The sequence below is a fragment of the Protopterus annectens genome, chromosome 6.part1 (assembly GCF_019279795.1).
Source record: "Protopterus annectens isolate FY-2018-M chromosome 6.part1, PAN1.0, whole genome shotgun sequence".
Taxonomy (NCBI): Eukaryota; Metazoa; Chordata; order Ceratodontiformes; family Protopteridae; genus Protopterus; species Protopterus annectens.
The window spans coordinates 360,562,759-360,581,698 of NC_056738.1; the positions used below are offsets into that span (position 1 = coordinate 360,562,759).

Sequence of the window (18,940 nt, forward strand, 5' to 3'; positions counted from 1 at the left end):
ATGCTAACAGTCCACATATGTGCATGTTGTCTTTCAGTATTGTATATGCTTTCCACAGTCTTCCCTGAATATTTAAACAGTAGTTTCTTGTATTCACCTGATTCCTTTTTCCATAGCAGGTTTGCAGACTGCTTTTTGTGTAGATATTTTTCCTGGTGTGGTTTTCGGTCGTACTGAGCACCACCGTGATTAGTATTGCTGCTTTCAATGCTTGGTTCATATTCTTGTAGGGTGCCTTCTGTGGAGTTTGCATGTTGTCCTTGAGTGCATGTACTTTTCGAAAGATGCTTCTGATTTCCTTCTTCATATTAAATGCATGCCAGTGGGTGAATTGGCAATCCTCTAACTTACCATGCGTGAGTGTGCATCTCTATGCACTTTTGTATGTCATTGCCTAGCTTACCATGTGTGTGCGTGTGTCTGTGTATTTGTGTATGTCAATGCCTAACTTACCGTGAGTGTGTGTGTGTATGTGTATGTCAATAGCTAACTTACAGTGCATGTGTGTGTGTGTCTGTATTTATGCATGTCAGTGGCTAACTTACCCTGTGTCTATTTGTGTGTGTCAGTGCCTAACTTACTGTGCATGTCTGTTTGTCTCTGTATATTTGTGTGTGTCAGTGCATAACTTACCGTGCTTGTCTCTGTTTGTCTCTCTCTGTATTTGTGTGTGTCAGTGCCTAACTTACCATGCATGTCTGTTTGTCTCTGTGTATTTGTGTATGTCAGTGCTAGCTTACCATGTGTGCCTCTGTTTCTCTGTGTATTTGGGTGTTTCAGTGCCTAACTTACCATGCATGTCTGTCTCTGTGTATTTGTGTGTGCCAGTACCTAACTTACCGTGTGTGTGTCTGTGTATTTGTGTATGTCAGTGCCTAACTTACCACGCGTGTCTCTATCTGTGTATTTTTGTGTCGGTGCCTAACTTACCGCGTGTCTCTCTAACTCTGTGTATTTCTCTGTTAGTGCCTAACTTACCTTGCATGTCTTTTTGTCTCTGTGTATTTGTGTGCTTCAGTGCCTAAATAACCATGTGTCTGTGTGTGTGTCAGTGCCTAACTTACCGTGCACGTCTGTTTGTCTCTATGTATTTCTGTGTGTCAGTGCCTAAGAAGGTTGGGAGGGTGGCCTAATGGTTAAGGTGTTTGCCTTACAAACACAAGGTGCAGGGTTTGAGTCTCACAAGGGATAATTGGCTAGGCTTAAAATGGCTCACACTGGCAGGTAGCTTAGTACCAATCTATAAACCTATGAATCATACACCAGCAAACTTCTCAAAACAGTTCCATCAACATGTACTTGATTTTAACTTCACTAAGACTTTTACTACTTATCAGGTAATATTGCTTTTGCAAAGGCATCTGCTTCTGGACAAGAGATAACATATAACAATGTAGCTGCTTTTTGACTTTGCCCTTACATGCAACAGCATTTAAAAAAAAAGCAATGCTATAATACATTTTGCTGGTCCTAATATAAACTTTACAATATAATCTATTTGAGATTTCAGACTGCATGAGCCATATCCAGGAGCTAACCAAGCTCTTAGCAAGTGTTTTTGCAGGTGACAAGTCCTCTCTCCCCTTATCTTCATGGATATGAATTTGCTCTACATAACCTCCTCCCACACCCCATTTAAATATACTAAGTGGCTACTCAGCAGTAGAAAAATGGCAACATTTCTGAAGGGCAAGTGCTAAATTTAAAAATTTCACATCGAGAGCAATGCAGCAGATAACTTTCTTTTCGTAACTATTTGTTCAAACTTATGATCAGGAAGAACCCATTGCTAACGCAGCTTGCAAATAAAACATATACAGACACACAATATTACAGCCTGCAAGACTATTACCAGCAAGCAAAGTACTTGATCCTCAGTCACTAGTATTAAAGATGGATGTCTTTTCCTTTTCTTGGCCTCATAGCCTGTACTTTGCCTTTTTAACTACTTTCAGCATAAAAGAAAGATTCATTCACATTACATCTCATCTGCTCTGCATTTATCAGAGGGATCTGATTTTGCCTTTACTTTATTGCTGCTCTGATTTGTCCTTCGAGGACATTCCAGAAGGCAGTTAACAGTGCCACCATTTTAGGTGCCCCAGCAAGTTTCAAATTGGTGGTCACCTTGCAAGGACTCTTGCCAGCACAATTCACTCATGTCACCATCCCAGCACCCTATGAGCAGTCTCCCATTTCCTGTCCTTTTCCCACACCAAGAGCCCCATTGTCTTCTACTCATCCCAACTAACATCTCTCCTTCATCTCTTATCCCCATATGATTCCATTTCTTCTTTTCTAATACGTAAATGTCTCCTTCCTTTAGGTGTCACTGATACAGAAGAGCTATTATGCTTAATAGATATAGACTTTAGCTTGTACATGCAGCATTTTAATAAACTTCTTAGAGGTTCATTTTTACCCATACTTGGCTTTAATAAGGTGGTCTGAACTATCACATCGTCTGTGAATATCTTCCTCCATGCAGTTACCAGTTTCCTTCTTCACTGTCAAGTGTTGGTTGAATAGCCTATCACAGCCAGTAACAATAAATGGAGTCGTGCATGTACAAAGTAAACAATGCCTAGCAATGCTGCTATGCCCATATGCATACATACTTAATGCAAGTAGTAAAATCACAAATACACCGAACTGTCAATATGGGTAAACGTCTATTACACTACATGAACAAAATTATAACGTATTAGTACCAAAACTGACTAAAGAAATATTCAGTCTCCCCAATATTGTAACATATTTGGCTTATTAGTTAAAATGCTTTAGTGTGCCACAATACACAACACAATCATAACTTGCCATTCTTTAACCTCAGTATAAAGCAGCAACAAATCATTACAGCTTTCTGAGCTAACTACCTTCTATTTCACTACAGAATGCATCAGAAGGTATTGCTTTTTCTGTTTAAGACTTGCAAGTGACAGCAAGATGTTCAAACACTCTGAATCAGAAAATATTCTGAAATGATCTTTGTATGCACATTTTAAGCATTCCTTTTATGGGAGGGTCACATTCAGCCACACCCCCATGTGAGAGATTATGCCCCACACACCCCTGATGTTGCATTATCGGGGTACTGTACATAGATGGATAGGAGTTTTTCCCTTCATACTGATCTGTCAGCAGTCATATGAGCTGTTAACTCATGCACTGCTACTCACCTGAGCCTTGCACAGATATGACTATGCTTCTTACATTTATTCATGCATGTAAATTATTGATTCTGAATTGTTATCAATGGTTAAGCAGTTAAATAAATTACATGGATGTGTCTGACTAGGGGTGTCAATCAAGTTTTGTTTCACATTAAATGTTCCCAAACTGGATATGTCACTGGGTAGCAGGGTCATTTTGGGGGGTGTAAGCAGAATTAACAGAACTCTGAAGAACTATACAGAAAAATCAAAAAGGGTCACAGCAGAACTGACAGAATCATCTTGGCTTCAGCAGGATTAAAGGAGATAGAGATGAGGACCTACAGAACCAGGAGATTCATTGGCAACATTAATAAATTAAAATGGTGCTGAGAATGTTTAAAGAAGTGAATAGGTTTTTGGTAAGATCACCTGAGCTGGGAAGTCCAGAGGGATTAACACAGTCAAGAAGCACACAGCAATATTTTTAAAGCATTTATTCATTGAAGGGCATTAAATTATTCAAAGCTAAATTTATATGCATTAAAGCATACCTACCAGAACATGTCCTGTATAGAACAGCTACCAAACTCTTGTTTCCAACACTACTTTATGCTTCAGCCATGTTTATAAACTTACAAAAATGTTGCCTTCATCATTTAGAGCAAACCTACAGTAAGATTGCCAAATATGCTGCAAACCTGCCTATCAAAGCTCATTACTGCCAAGCATTAAATAAGTTAAGCTGGCTGGTTCTACAGAGCAATATGGCTCATATATAACTTTCATATTTAACTCATAAATCTCAAAAAAGTTCTGCAATACAAGGCCTAATTCAGTACTACTCCCTTCTGGATCCTTAAGATCCCAACACAAACAGCCTCTACTCATAATGGAATCACAGAGCCGCTCAGGTGACTTATACTCTAGCTAAGCAACACTATCCTATGCAATATCAAAATCAAAAAGAATAAAAACCCTTTATGCAAAATTTAAAGGCACACTTATTGCTATAATGAAAATGTCACTGCATGAAGCAATCATTTTTGTCTTAGCGGCAGAATACCGAAACCACCCAGCATTACACCCTACTTTCACTGTGACACTCAAGATGAATAACTGTTATTTCTCCTGCTACTAATGTAGCTACTTTTCAAACTCCACCATGCCACACACATTGCTTCCATCTTCTGTGTACTAGACTAGCAATTCGCACCATGTAATACTAAGACTGAACATTCTTTCCTTAATTATTACCTACCATACCAAAGCAAACCATACATGTACAGTTGCTACACTATGTAAGTGTACATTGATACTTGAACTAAATGTAATTACTCTTCTCAACAAAACTACCTCTGTAATTCTTTAGGAAAATATCCTAATATCAGCATTATAGTTCTGTTTTTATGCTTATAAACAATATATAAATGTCCTCATTGTTATTGTCACATCTGTCTCTCCAGGCCACCGCTGAAAAGGGGCTTCTTTTTGTAGGCTCACTCAGCCTTTCCCCATAAGTAAAGGAAATAAATAACTTACATACATACATAAATAAATAAATAATGTTTTTAATTCTAAGCAATGTACACACCAAAACAATAAAATAATTGCCAACTATCTGGCTGAATGCAACAACTTGCAGGAGAGATCCAGTCATGGTGCAGCCATCATCTAGATGGCGATCAAAGGGTTTTACTTTCTAAATACTACTGTTTTCCATGCACGCCCAATAATACCCCCGGAGTGGGCATTCCGCTGGAACAGTCTAAGGCTGTCACTCATTTTAACAAGTGATATAAGCCCAAAGATGTCCCTACCAACCCCCTTGGAAAAGATGTCTCTCTTAGTTTTCTGGTCTCCACTAAGGAACTTAGATGGCGTGTGTATCTCCAAACATGTGTCCCTCTCCCTCGGAGAAACTGCTGGCTTTTTGGTATCAGGGCCACTATTGAAGCCCCAGTTGTCTGGGTTACAGTCAGAGTTCTATGCTACTAGGCCACAGAGACAAAGTAGGGTTTTGCAACAAAATTAATGGACATGGGACAGTCATAGTGACAGAAAAGAAGGTCTCCCATCAGAGTTAACAGATCCAAGTGGCACATCTGTCTTAGTGGAGAGAATATTCTATCAGACAGAATAACTGAGGTGGGCTCCATCTGGGTTAACAGGGGACTGAGGTGAGCTCCATCTGGGTTAACAGGGGACTGAGGTGAGCTCCATCTGGGTTAATAGAGGATTGACATGGGCTCCATCTTGGTTAACAGAGGACTCAGGTGGGCTCCATCTGGGTTAACAGGGGACTGAGGTGAGCTCCGTCTGGGTTAATAGAGGATTGACATGGGCTCCATCTTGGTTAACAGTGGACTCAGGTGGGCTTCATCTGGTTTAAGAGAGGACTGAGATGGGCTCCATCTTGGTTAACAGAGGACTCAGGCGGGCTCCTTTTGGGTTAACAGTGCAGGAGGGTTGCATCCTATATACTGAAATCAGAAGGCTTATTTCATAACACTGTGCCTTAACAATGATTTTGCTTTTGCACTATGCACTGACAATGTGAATTTATTTTTCAACTATCCAGACATGGATTTGAATTTTGAAGGAACATAAATAATGTTGTTCCTTAGAGTTCATCATCCCACTAGAGTCATTGCCATCCACCTGACTCTCCCACTTTCTATATATATATATATGTGTGTGTGTGTTTGTGTGTGTGTGTGTGTGTGTGTGTGTGTGTGTGTGTGTGTGTGTGTGTGTGTGTGTGTGTGTGTGTGTGTGTGTGTTGCACAAGCTTTTCTTGCTTTGATAAACTTTTAGGGAAGTATGCCAAGTAAGATGGGTTGCTGTGGGCTAACATTCAGCAAAGAAATCCCTGTTGACCATAGGGATTGTTGATGTCTAAAATCAATTATGCAGCAAAATGACCTTGTATTTTTGTTTCCATGTAATGGGGCTGAGACTGGACTATACAGTGACTGTGAATCTATGTTGCCTTCTGTTTAGTCTTGGTTTGATAATGTGGTATTTCTTATTTTGTCTTATTATTCAAATAAGCCAATTTAAGGTTAATGGTCTTATACCTGTTTTTTTTTTTTTGGCATTTTTCTTATAGCACAGCCTTCTTTCTATTTCACCATTTGCAATTCAGATTCTTTTGAAATCTTTGAAAAAAAACATTAATTTTTTTCACCTTTCCTATTAGCATGTTTAACAGATGATATGATTTAGAAATAATCCACAACTGTGTGTGGGTATAGCAGGATTTACCTACAGATGTGTGGTTTGATAATGAGGCTGAAGCCTGAGTGATTAAATAAATTCAAGCATGGGTAAATCCTGATATAACCACACACAAGTGGATTATTGCTATTATACAATGACATTATTTAAAACAGAAATTGTTTACCTTTTTCAAAATTACATCATTGTATAACCAGACTTTAATGCTCCTCTGAAGCTTCTTTCTTTTACATTTGTGAAGCATGTATTGCTTACGCGTTCTGCAAACACATGTAGATGCTTATACAGTACATGTTTCTAATAGTCAATTCTGTTAGGTGCAAAAGTGCTAGTATGTCATATTCTTGAAGTTGTTTCTACTCTTGACATCCTGACCATACGTTTTAACTATCCAAATATTTGCAGAATGTCCATAGTTTTGCCTCATATATTTAGTGTTCCTTATACAAATTGTATTTTTTTTTGAGAAATGAGTGAGGATTCTAGGCACTAAAATAGCAGACATTTGAGTTTCAGGCTCCATTTCCATGGAAAATGTATGGTAATACAACACCTGTTATTCTATCAAATTTCTTAGTTTATGAAACCAATAAAGTAGAAAAAAATGTAGATCTGACAAGTATGCCTGCTGAGTGCTTTGCTGCCCACACTGTTGTTTGGCAGCTAGCAGTCATAATAAGGCGTACTGTAGAGCAGTAGCGATTTGCAAGCTCTGAGTTTGGCAGCCATGTTGAAAAAAGTAAATATCCCTGCAGTACCGAATTGTTTTCAGTGAGGAATGACGGATTTACAATAAGCATGTTGACTTAGCTGTCCTATCAGAGAGCACGTTTTAGAATACTAATGACCTTTTATTGTATAATTTCCTTTGAAATATATCAGAAATCAACTTTACTTTTTCTAGAAAAGTATTTAAGGAAAAAATTATTGCATGTTATTAACAGACAAATATTTCAATTTTTTTTCTTTTCTGAAGGTGATGTTTCTTGGAGAAATTGAAGAGATTTTGGATGTTATTGAACCGTCTCAGTTTATCAAAATACAAGAACCTCTCTTTAAACAAATTGCAAACTGTGTGTCCAGTCCTCATTTTCAGGTCTGTGGAAATTGTGTTTTCCCTTTATTTCTAAATAGTGTGTGATGCATTTTACTTCAAAATGAATTACTTGAAAATATTAGACAGAAACAGAATCGTGAAAATAATACATGATAAAAACTACAACTTTCAAGCATGACTGGTTTTGAATTCCGCAAAATGACAGAAAGGTATTTTGGTCTGTGAAGCCTTCAACAGGACTTGTTAAATATCAGATATTAAATAGAACAAGTAGATACATTAACATTTTTTTAGTTTAGACAATTTCAATGTTTCCTCCCAGTCATCAGCAGGTCTATCCCATCTGTACCAGATATAACAAAATCAGCTGTCAAAGACAGCTAATAAATAAATGGAGTACATTGCAGTTTTAGGGTTTATTTAAGAAAGTTGTATTTCATAATCTTCAAATTATGTGACTATGACTATGGTGAAAACATGATGGTGAGTGAATATGTGCGAGTTGTTCACTTAAGTATCCAGGTCCGTTATGACCATATCTGTCTGAACAGGAGTACTACTTTATAATATATGAGGTGGGATCAGCTTTTTTTGCCAAATGCAACTATTTTGCACTTTTTTGTATTTGAGACCATTTTCAGTTTCCCTGTTATGTGCATATTACAGCCCTTGCTGGAGCAATTTAGTATCAGTAGATAAGTGGATTAACGATGCATAGCTGCAGGAATCAGCAAACTTGGTTAATCACATTTCTAGGACGCTGGTAGAGATGTCTGCAAAATAAATCCCAAACTGTAGAGAGCCCAGCACTGATACCTGTAGTACCCCTCTAGTTACAATACCACATTCAGAGCATACCAGTGACTTTCACAACCTCTGATCTGTTGGATACCCAGTTTGCAAACCAGTGGAAAATGTAGGAGTTTACATTGTTTGTCTAACTTTTTAATAACAGCATAGAGGACAGCATCAAAAGCCTTTTACAAGGCTAAGGTAACCAGTGTGCATAGATTCACTACTGTCCAAAATCATTTCAAAGAAGTTTGCTAGGTTCAGGAGACAGGACCTGCCTTTCACAAAACCAAACAGAGTGGGATGTAGAGCAGTGAAGTTGGCTGTCTGCATTAATGACTTCTGCCATGATATGTTCCAAGGCTTTGCATATAAGACTGGTGAGGCTGATGTGACCATAATTACGTGTGTAGAAGGGCCACACTTGTGTAGAGGATTCACAGCAGTTATTCCCCAGGCATTAGGAGCAAACATTGTGGATAGGCTGAGGCTGAACAGTTTAAGCAGAGGCTCAGCTATTGCATACATGACACTGATGTGACCTGGTGTGCTATCTGGTCCCACAGGTGCATTATTTTTTGCCTTTGACATGGATTCTAAAACATGTCTCATGGTGATTACAGGGCAAACTAAATTTTCAGGGATAGTGGGTGCAATAATGTGGGCAAGTGGGTTATAATCAACATTAAATTTATCTGCTAAAATATTGGCTCTGTCCTTGGGATTGTAACGTGTGGCATTATATTATGGACAAGCTCAGAGTATTATTATAAATTATTCCTTAATATCTTGATATAACTGAAGAAAGATTTGTAGTTTCATTTTATTATTTGTAGTGACCTTAAATTTGTACTTTGTTTAAATTTTCTAATAGTGCTGTTACGTTCCTTGCTGGCATATTTCACTGTGGTCTTCAGGTGGGGTGTTGGGGATTTCTTACAATGTTTCATTATTTTCCTTTGTAAGTTTATTCCAGAATTTACCATTATATTTAGGTCAGACAGGTACTGACTTTTCTATGCAGCTGTTTAGATGTTAGTAAAAATTTGAGGTGAAAGTGGCAATTGCTGTCAGTTGGGTCCATTTATGGAGATTGTTGGGAATTTTGTATAGTTCTTCTACACGTTGAAACAGGTTTGCCCTGGAGAAATCCCTAAAGATCGTTTCATTTGGTGATGGGGTGATACCATTAATCCTGACAGAGATACTGATTTGTGGTCAGATTTAACCAGGGATGTGTGGTGGGGTACAGCTGGGGACTAGGTTGGCATGGACCAGGTCAAGGATATTTTAGTCTCTAGTGAGTAGTTTTTCAATTTGTTCTATTTCATTGGTAATAACTAAGTCTAGGAAATGCTGAGAATATTTTTACAGCTGTAGGTATGCTAGTCAGTGCTTGAATAATGGAAGTCCCATATCAAGAATTATTTAGTTTAATATTTGATCCCTCAATGATATTAAGGTAATTTCCATGATCAATGGGTGACTTTGCAGTGGCTCCATAGCAAACGTTGAATTTGTTAAAGGTAATTTGAATTTTCAAGAGCTCTAAGCTATGGTTATGTTAATCTGGCATATGGTGATGGTATTTCTGTCAAATACAGATTCCTCCACAGTCACCCAAGGGTCTGCTGGCATGATAGGGGTAAATCCTGGTATGGAGGGAGAGCCATCATTGCACTGAAACCACAGCTCAGTAACTACATAGATATGAATGTGTTTCAGTTGCAGGAGGACCTTCTGTCACCTTCTGTTTAGATTTCTAGCATTGAAAAGTGCTACTATGATGCTGTCTAGATTTGGGTTTGAGTGTGCTATGTGGGAATGTCCACTAGGAAGACTTTACCTAAACAAAGGTACTATCAAAGCAGCAAAGATTTTAGCCAGTATGTTGAAAACCTGGTATGAGAGATGCAAGCCATCCCTGATGAAACAGGAAGTCTTACCTACCATCTCACCTGCGTTGACACATATTGTATCCCCTTAGAATGACACCAATTCCTTAGCCAGCTGTTAAAATCTTTTCTTTATATCTAGGTATCCTTCTTGGTGAAGGCAAGATACTACCCAAAACCAGTGTCTTTCCTGCCTGTAATACATGCACGGTATGTTCTATTATGTCTGAAAGTCCCTCTGGGTGGAATGCCTCATATCATCCAGTCACACATGGGCCACCACTAGGTCATAGTTATACTTGTCTGGTTTGAATGACCTTAGGGCTCTAGTGACATCACAGTTCCTGGAACCAGACTAACAGCTTACAGTCACTCAGTTCTTGTCCGGTTTAGCAAGTGTGGACTCTGTATGCCTAACAATAGAATCAGCTATGACTAAAATATTTCCCTGAGTAGCACCAGGCTTAGTGGGCCTTACAGTCTCAGACGTCACTTCCTTGATCATGTTAAATCAAAATCAGTGTTTGTGCAAAACTGCTTTGTACTGTACTGGGGAGTTTCTCCATTTCCTCAAAGTTGTTTGGCTACTGAGCTGGTACTTTTAGGTTCAAGTTGTCTGTGGGGGATATCTTGCCTCTGAAAAAACAAAAATGTTATTTAAAGCTATGCAACTGAGTTGTATGTTATTTGGTACTTTCATGCTGTTGTGATCTCAGTGGTAAGCTACTGTTGGTTCTATTTTGACACTGCATAGTGCAAGCTACTCAGCTTATATAATTTATTTGATTTAAAATGTATTCATTTGTTTTTGTTAATCATATCTTCACTGAAAAGAGCCTGCAAGGGATAACCTGTCTGCATGACCAACAAATAAACATATACTACATTGTAACACAAGACCTCCATTGTACCAAGAAATAATTTGATCTTTGCCTTCCCTCACAATTCATGGATTACGACCTGATTCAAATTTCAGGCATCATTGGTGTCAGCATTTCTTTCTTATTCCAGAGAATCAGGAAGCCAATCTCATTGTAGAAAGTGTTTGACTAGGAGGACTGTACCTCTATCCACTTTGTCATCACAAAGAGATGATTTTAAATCCGAAATCATTTTGTTCTTGGAGACTGACACAGATTATCATGGCATCCAATTTCTAGCTCTCATCCTCTTTTTACAAGAATCATGGACAAAGGCCCAGAGTCATAGACAATTTTCAAATATTTCTCTAACTCACATAAAAAGTTAATAAAATAACACACTTTGCATTAGCGTGCATTTTCTGAACAATAAGTATGTAACTCTAATGTCTGGTATTATTAACTCGCTGTAATCCTCAAGGCTTTACCAGAAAATCAAACATTTCACAAATGACAAGGGATAAATATGAAGCACAAGCAGAGACATATAAGAGGCACGATGCAGTTGTGAAGCAGAGAGTGCAACACATGTATAAAGTCTTTGGCTGGAATGAAAAAAGTAGAGCAGCGCCAGAGTGCGACCGTTTGTTTTACCACAAATAAGAATTGAGGGGTGCCAGATCAGGAAAAGCACTGGGTAATAAGTGAGCCAGCTATGGCACTACACTCTGTGATGGAATACCTTGTTTCAGGCTTCCTTAACTTTCTACTTAGGTAGCAGACTGGGTGTTTCTCCTCCCTTTCTTCCTATCATAACATAGCTCCTAACCCAACTTCAGATTCATTGGTGTATACAACAAAAGGTTTGCTAAAAGTCAGGACTAGCTCACACTAAAGGATAGCCTTCAACTGGTTACATTTGTCTGTATGACTAACAGTCTTTTTACACTCTCCTTACCTCAGAGGACAGACTATTGTAACAAAACTGAGTATGGCACTTCTAAAGTAGCCTGCTAATGCAAAAATGCTTTCATTTATTATTTGGTACTGTGTATAGTCCATTTTTGACAGTGTCTGTTTTTATTTTGTGTCTGATTAACCGTCTTTCAATCACTTATTGTATATATCTGGCTTTGGTCATATAAATTTTAATTTTGCCCATATTAGCTGTAAGCTTTGCCTGTCTTATATAACGTAGCACAGCTTATACTTTGGAAAATGTGATTCACAATCTTCTGAATACATTACTGTGTCATCAAGATATGCTGATTACCTGGTGTAAGGTTTCAGAACATCTTCCATGAGCTTTTGAAAAGTGGCACAAGCTCTGTGAAGTCCAAAGGGTAAGACATTATAACAAAAAAGATCTTCAAGGGTGGAGAAAGCTGTCTTCTGATTAGTGTCAGGGATGAGGGAAATAAGAGAGTACCCCTTGGTTAAATCTAGAGATGTCAAAAAACCTTGCTTTACGAAGCCTTTCTATAAGTTCATCTTCTCCAGGCATTGGATAAGTGTCAGATTTGGATATGTAATTCGGTTTTCATAAATCATTACAGAATTTTATGGAGCCAACCAGCTTATGGACTAAGGCAGTCATACTGTTCCATTTTCTCTAGGACACCTTGATTACTCCTAGTTTAAACATTTTTCTCATTTCTTCACTTACTGCTCATCTTTGGGATTCTGGTATTCTATACACTTTCAGTTTAACCTTCTCTCGTGGCACAATTTCAGTATGATGCTGAGTTAAATTTGTTCTACTAGCTAGCTCAGAAAAAAAACTCTATTTCTCAGTAAAAAAACTATTTGTGTCTTACTTGCAGGTTTTAGACAATGTTTTATCTGTATGAAGAGCATACCTATTAATGGCATCTCTGTGAGCTCCTTTAACATATTTATGTGATACGTCTGCTCTTGTCTTCATATTAATGGCATCTCTGTGAGCTCCCACATTGACTACAGAAGCAACATATTTATGTGGCAAGTCTGCTGTGGTCATCTTTGTCCACGTTGTCTTATTTCATATTTCACTTTGTTCATTTTCTCTATCATTTCAAAGGGTCTTTGAATCTTGTCAGGTATTCTGAGCAGAGTGAACTAATAATAACACATTGTTTCTCATTTAAACTCCCTACAACTGGCATTCTTACTGTATTCATTTGTTGCAACTCGTACATTTTGTTTATGTTCCTTGGCCATTGGCATTGTAGTTTTTAACCAGTCATGCAGATTTGTAAAGTGTGCTGTTTCACTTTTAAATTAGGTCTTTTGCTGTGACGAGCAAGCCCTGAGATGTCTGCCATATAGCAATCTAAATGGGAGTAAATCCTGTTGAAACTTGTGGTATTTTTAAGGTAGATAGGAGAAAGGGAAGCATTTGTTTCAATTCTTATCATCTTGGTCTATGGCCTTCTTTAGCACAGATGTCAGAGTTTTATTAAAGGACTCCACTAACCCATCGGTTGGAAGATGGTACTTTGAAATGCGTAACTGTGTTTCTTTAAACACTGGCAAACATGATGCACTAACCTAGACATTAAAGGGGTCCCCCCGCTTTATATTTTCTGTAAATTTCTATCCTGGAGAAAAGTAACACCCGTTGTATGGCTACTGACTTAGCATTGGCCTTTTGCAGGGATACTGCTTCAAGAAATTTAGCAGCATAATCAATGTCACTATAATGCATTGGTAGCCATTATAAGGCTTTACTAATGGACCTACAATATCCATGGCTGGTTATACATTTAAATGGAAGTTTTATCTTTTAACATTATGGGCAAACTGAAAAGAAGTTCTTAATGTCTTTCATTATGCCAAGACAAGGAAATCTAATTAAAATAATAATTTTGTTTTTTATCAATCCCTAAGTGCCCTCCCAAAATAAGGCTATGTCTCAGTTTTGTCGCAAAGGGTTCTAAAAGGTCTTGAAACTAACAATTGATTTGATCTTTGTCTTTGTTCATTCTGTACAGTAAGTCATTATTCATCTCAAAATATGGGCCTTCTGTGGAGAGTCTGCATTTCCTTCCTGCAGCCACATGGGTTTCCTCCGGGTGCTCCGGTTTCCTCCCACATTCCAAAGACATGAAGTAGGTGGACTGGAACTCTAAATTGGCCGTAGATGGAAGTGTGTGTGCAAGTGAGTGGTATGAATGAACTACCGTGGCTAGGTGGTGTAAGTCTTGGCTCAAGATGATTGTCACTGCTGAAGTGATTCCTCGACCACATGTGCAAGATGGGAAAAGGGGCTGAAGATGAATGGATGGGTCCAGCTTGATCATTATTTCTCCTTCTCCTCTGGCTACATTTTTTTCTGGCCCTGCTTAATGTGCTATCCATCCATTCTGCTGTGTAATTGCTTATCTGCAAACCTGCTAAGTCGGGAACACTTTATCAATATGTTGATGTGAATTAGAGGGTATAGCCTCCTCACCTGCAAATACAGCTAAAGGTGTTTCTTCTTTTTCTATTCCTTTCTCTACAAAAGACAACTCATACCAGCAACTTTATTCTGATTTTGTTTTTTGATTTATGTGTCTTCAAGTAGCTGCTGCTGAGACTCCTGCTTCTGACTGGCCCTGTATTTTGACTTTCATATAGAAACATCAAACTCTGTTCAAGTTCCAGTCTTCTCTATGGGTTTATTTCTCTCCACCTCTATGCAGACATCTCTATGCAGATAGGATGAGAAATGGTAGCCAGAGGTGCACCAACCATGGAAATGATTCAGCCTTCTTTTGCAGAAGTGAAACCTGTCCACAATGCAGTTGTGTTATGTACAAAGTTAACTGATTCACAGGTACTTGTCATGTAAAGAAAAAATAAAGAAATTGATTGGCTATGATTTTGCAGTGCTTGGGCATCTTCTACTCTGAAGCCAAAGAGGTCTATGGTAGATAAGTGCCTTCAATGATATTGGACTGTTGACTACATGCTTTGTAGGCTTTGCCCCCTGTACCACCTTATTAATGTGAGCTAACCCTAGCCCTCCTGTTGCCCCTAACCTCAGGTTTACTGACTGTCCCACTTTGACAGGGACAGTCCAGTTTGGGCAGTTGTTTCGCAAAAAAAAAAAAAACAAATGTCCTGGGATTTTTTAGGACAAACATATTTCCTATATTTTTGTAATAGTACAGTCAAAAAACAGTCATTCTGTCTGAAAACACCTAAATGTTATAAGAAACAGAATAAGCAACTAAAACGTTACAAAATAAGCTTTTATTTGTGCAAAAAAGTGAAGTTCTGTCCTTTGTACTGGCTGTATGTTTTTCCTTGCAAAATCTGACGTTTGTACAAAAAATGTCCCACTTTGGGCATTTGAAAAGGTGGTAACCCTACTCAAGCCTACACATTATATTATGAAAAACCATTCACTAATAGTAGCGCTACACAAGACACACACACACACACACACACACACACACACACACACACACACACACACACACACATCACATAAATACATGCACACAACATCAAATCTACCCCTAACTTTGCCCTTCCCCCAACCCTAACCCACAAACACACACTTCTACTTATAATGCATTTAAAAAATAAACTTACCTTCATGCAAGTTCATCTTATACAGTAAAGGAAAAGTTGATGGTCTTGAAATCAGCATTTCCAGCAGGTGAATACAACTGCCCTGATCAAAAATGTTGTCAATAAAACGTATTTCACAAAAATTAAACCATAATGTAAACTATGAATGTGCATGTATATATATAAACATGAGTGGAGCTTCAGGTTAAGGCATTCTGGGATGAAAGTGTGGGGGGCTGGGAAAGGTTCTGAATTAGTATGGGTTGAAGTAGGCTAAGAAGGCTCATAATGGCAGCTTATGATGTCCTTCTGTTCTGCTGTTGCAGTATTCTTTACATGAGGGAGATTGCCTGCCAAATGACCCGACATCAGCCAGTATACAAAAGTCTTTAATGCCTAGGCTGCGTGGTATGTTGCACATAGGCTGCTATCAGATATAGTCCATTAAAACGACATACACACGCACCATCCTCAGAACTTCTTTGCCACCAGACAGAAAGCGTCTTCCGTATGTACAGTCTGCTTGCTGAAGTATTTTCAATCTTAGCATCTCAGGTAAGTGCATTGGACCCCATATCCTCCCCTCTTCCCTTCACCTTTATCTCTCAAGTCCAGCTTGGAAAAACATTGCTCAAGAGTCAAGAGTTTTGGGTACTTTCCCAAACACCCAAAGAACAACTTTCTAAAGGTGTTGCTAAACCTGCTGGATCAAGGCACCATTCAACAAGTCTCTATTAATCAACGAGGCAAGGGGTTTATCCCAGGATGTTTCTAGTTCCAAGGAAAGAAGCCTTCTGGAGACCCATCTTAGATCTCTCCTTCCTCAACACCTGCCTGAAGGTGCCTACTTTCAGGATCCTCACATTACAGACTCCGTTCCCTCTGATGTTACCTCAAGCCATTATGGCCTCAATAGACATAAAGGACACATACAGTCACATTCCAATTCATTGTAGCTACAGGAAATATTTAACGTTCTCTGTAGCCTCTGGACACTTTCAGTTTTCAGCTTTGCCCTTTGGTCATTCTACCGGGTCTATATCATAACATCAAAGTTCTCTAACATCGAATGTTATATCGAACCCTAAACCCTGAAGTCTGAAAACATCGAACAGTCAGAATAGCGAATTTTTTTCCCAGGGAAAAATTTGCTATTCCGAGAAACATGCATACAGCACAAACGCACACAAAAAACAGCCATCCACACACATACACTTAAAATCCTACACCTAAACCTAAACTAAACTTTACATACACTACTAGTTATCCACTTACCTTAACCTGATCCTAACCATAAGGTCCGTCACTATCGCACACTCACCTCACCCGCGCCCTAACCCTAACTCACCTAACCCGCCCCCTAACCCTAACCTACACACAACCGCACACTTACCTGACCCACGCCCTTTCACTAACGTCCACACAACCACACACTTACCTGACCCGCTCCCTAACCCTAATTCACCTAACCCGCCCCCTAACCCTAACCTGCACACAACTGCACACTTACCTGAACCCGACCCATAACACTCCAACATATCAAACACTGAAAACAGCAAAGCCACAGCAATGGCCCACCGAATTCTTTCCCTGTAAAGAATTTGGTGTCCTGCACCTTCACTGTTTTCAGCGTTCGACATTACGGGTTCGATATTATAACATTCGATCTTTATAAGATTTGATGTTATAATATAGACCCCATTCTACCACCCCAGGGGTATTCCCAAAATGTACCAGTTGTGGCATTCTGCAGACTGCAGGGCATCCAAGGTTTTCCCATACCTGAATGATCTTTTCCAAGCAGACAATCCAGATGCACTAGAGCAAGATTTCCACCATGCAATTTCCATCCATCTTTCCCTAAGATTCAGTATAAATTACCAAAAATCTGTTCTCTCCCCATCACAGGACCATATTTTCCTGGGATGTAGGATCCAAACAGACCTCATGAAGGTTTCCCTTCCCATTCAGATAATCTAGGAGCTCAGTGCTTTCTTTTAAAGCCTCATCCCTCTCTCACACATCTCAGCCAGAACCTTTCTCAATACCCTGGGCTTCATGGCATCTACCATCACTATCCTCCCTCTGGCAAAAATGCAGATGAGGAAATTGCAATGGTTCCTGAAATCAGTGTGGACTCAACATGTACACCCTCTGGAGTTCCAAATTCCCCTTCTTCCCTGCCTGAAGAATGAAATAACCTAGTGAATTCAACAACTCTCTGCCAACCCAGGCCTCTGAATTTATCCTCCTTCAACAGTACAAGAGATGTATACAGATGGCTCAGGTACAGGCTGGGGGGCAGCATTTGGCTCCATGAAAGCACAATGCAACTGGTCACCCTTTCAAAGAAAAGGTCACATCAGCATAAAATAAATGAGAACACTGCTGCTGGCACTCCAGGCCTTTCAGTCTATCCTCATTCCAGTGCCCTTAAAAATTTTCACAGACAAAGTAACAATCCTCTGGTATGTGAACAAACAGAGGAGGACCAGGTCTTACCCCCTGTGCAAACTACCCTGCAAGTGTGAGAGCTGGCAGTCAAATTGCAGACACACATTCAGGCATTATACATTCCCTCAAGCCTGAATGCGTTTGCAGACAAATTGAGGAGGTCCAAAACAGAACCTCACGAATGGATGCTTTACAAGGACGTGCTCTTGGACATTGTCCACCAATGGGGATCTCCGCAAGTAGATCTCTTTGCCTCCCCCATGAACAGACAACTTCCTCAATTTTGTGCCAGAGAACCAAACCCTCTGGTCTGGAAAGTGGACTCACTCAGTTTTTCATGGAGAGGGATGTTTCTGTAAGCATTACCTCCCCTACTTCTCATTCCAAATGTCCTACTAAAGATTCAGCAAGACAGACAAAAAATCTTGATGTTGACCCCGTTTTGGCCAAGACAGCATTGGTTCCCATTACTCCTGCATTTAGCCAAGGGCAATCACCACAAGTTACTCCACAAAGTGGATCTACTCACACAACACAAGGGAACCCTCATCCACCATCAGCTGTCAAATGTGCAGATGATGCTGTGGCTGATATGGCCTTGATTCGTTTCAGACACCTTTTTTCAGAGGACATGCTCAGGGTACTGCAGGAGGCCAGGAAACACAATAATAAAAAATCTTATTTATCCAAATGGAAAAGAGTTTCAATCTCTGAGTTGTGAGTTGCTTCATACTGTCCTAACATATTCTTCAGGGAAAGTACACATGTCCGCTATCTTTGCCTGTCTGCATCTCTCACCTCCCTTGACTTCCAGATTCAAGGCCAAACAATTCCTGAAAGGCATTCTTCACATAAGATCTCCCAGGAAACCAGCTTCACCCCCCAGGATCTAAACTTTATCATGGAAAAACTGACCTTGGCCCCTTTTAAGCCAGCAGTTTCTGCCTC

The 18,940-nt window shown here is 39.3% G+C and overlaps 1 protein-coding gene across 1 annotated transcript in view; it reads left to right on the forward strand.

Annotated features, from left to right (window-relative positions):
- The window catches only part of PPP2R5B (protein phosphatase 2 regulatory subunit B'beta), a 1,711,411-nt gene that overhangs the window by 1,518,853 nt on the left and 173,618 nt on the right, over positions 1 to 18,940 (forward strand). Inside the window, exon 10 of the mRNA XM_044075777.1 lies at positions 7,369 to 7,488. Within this exon, the coding sequence (XP_043931712.1) occupies positions 7,369 to 7,488 (120 nt within the window). The remainder of the gene's footprint in view (positions 1 to 7,368; positions 7,489 to 18,940) is intronic.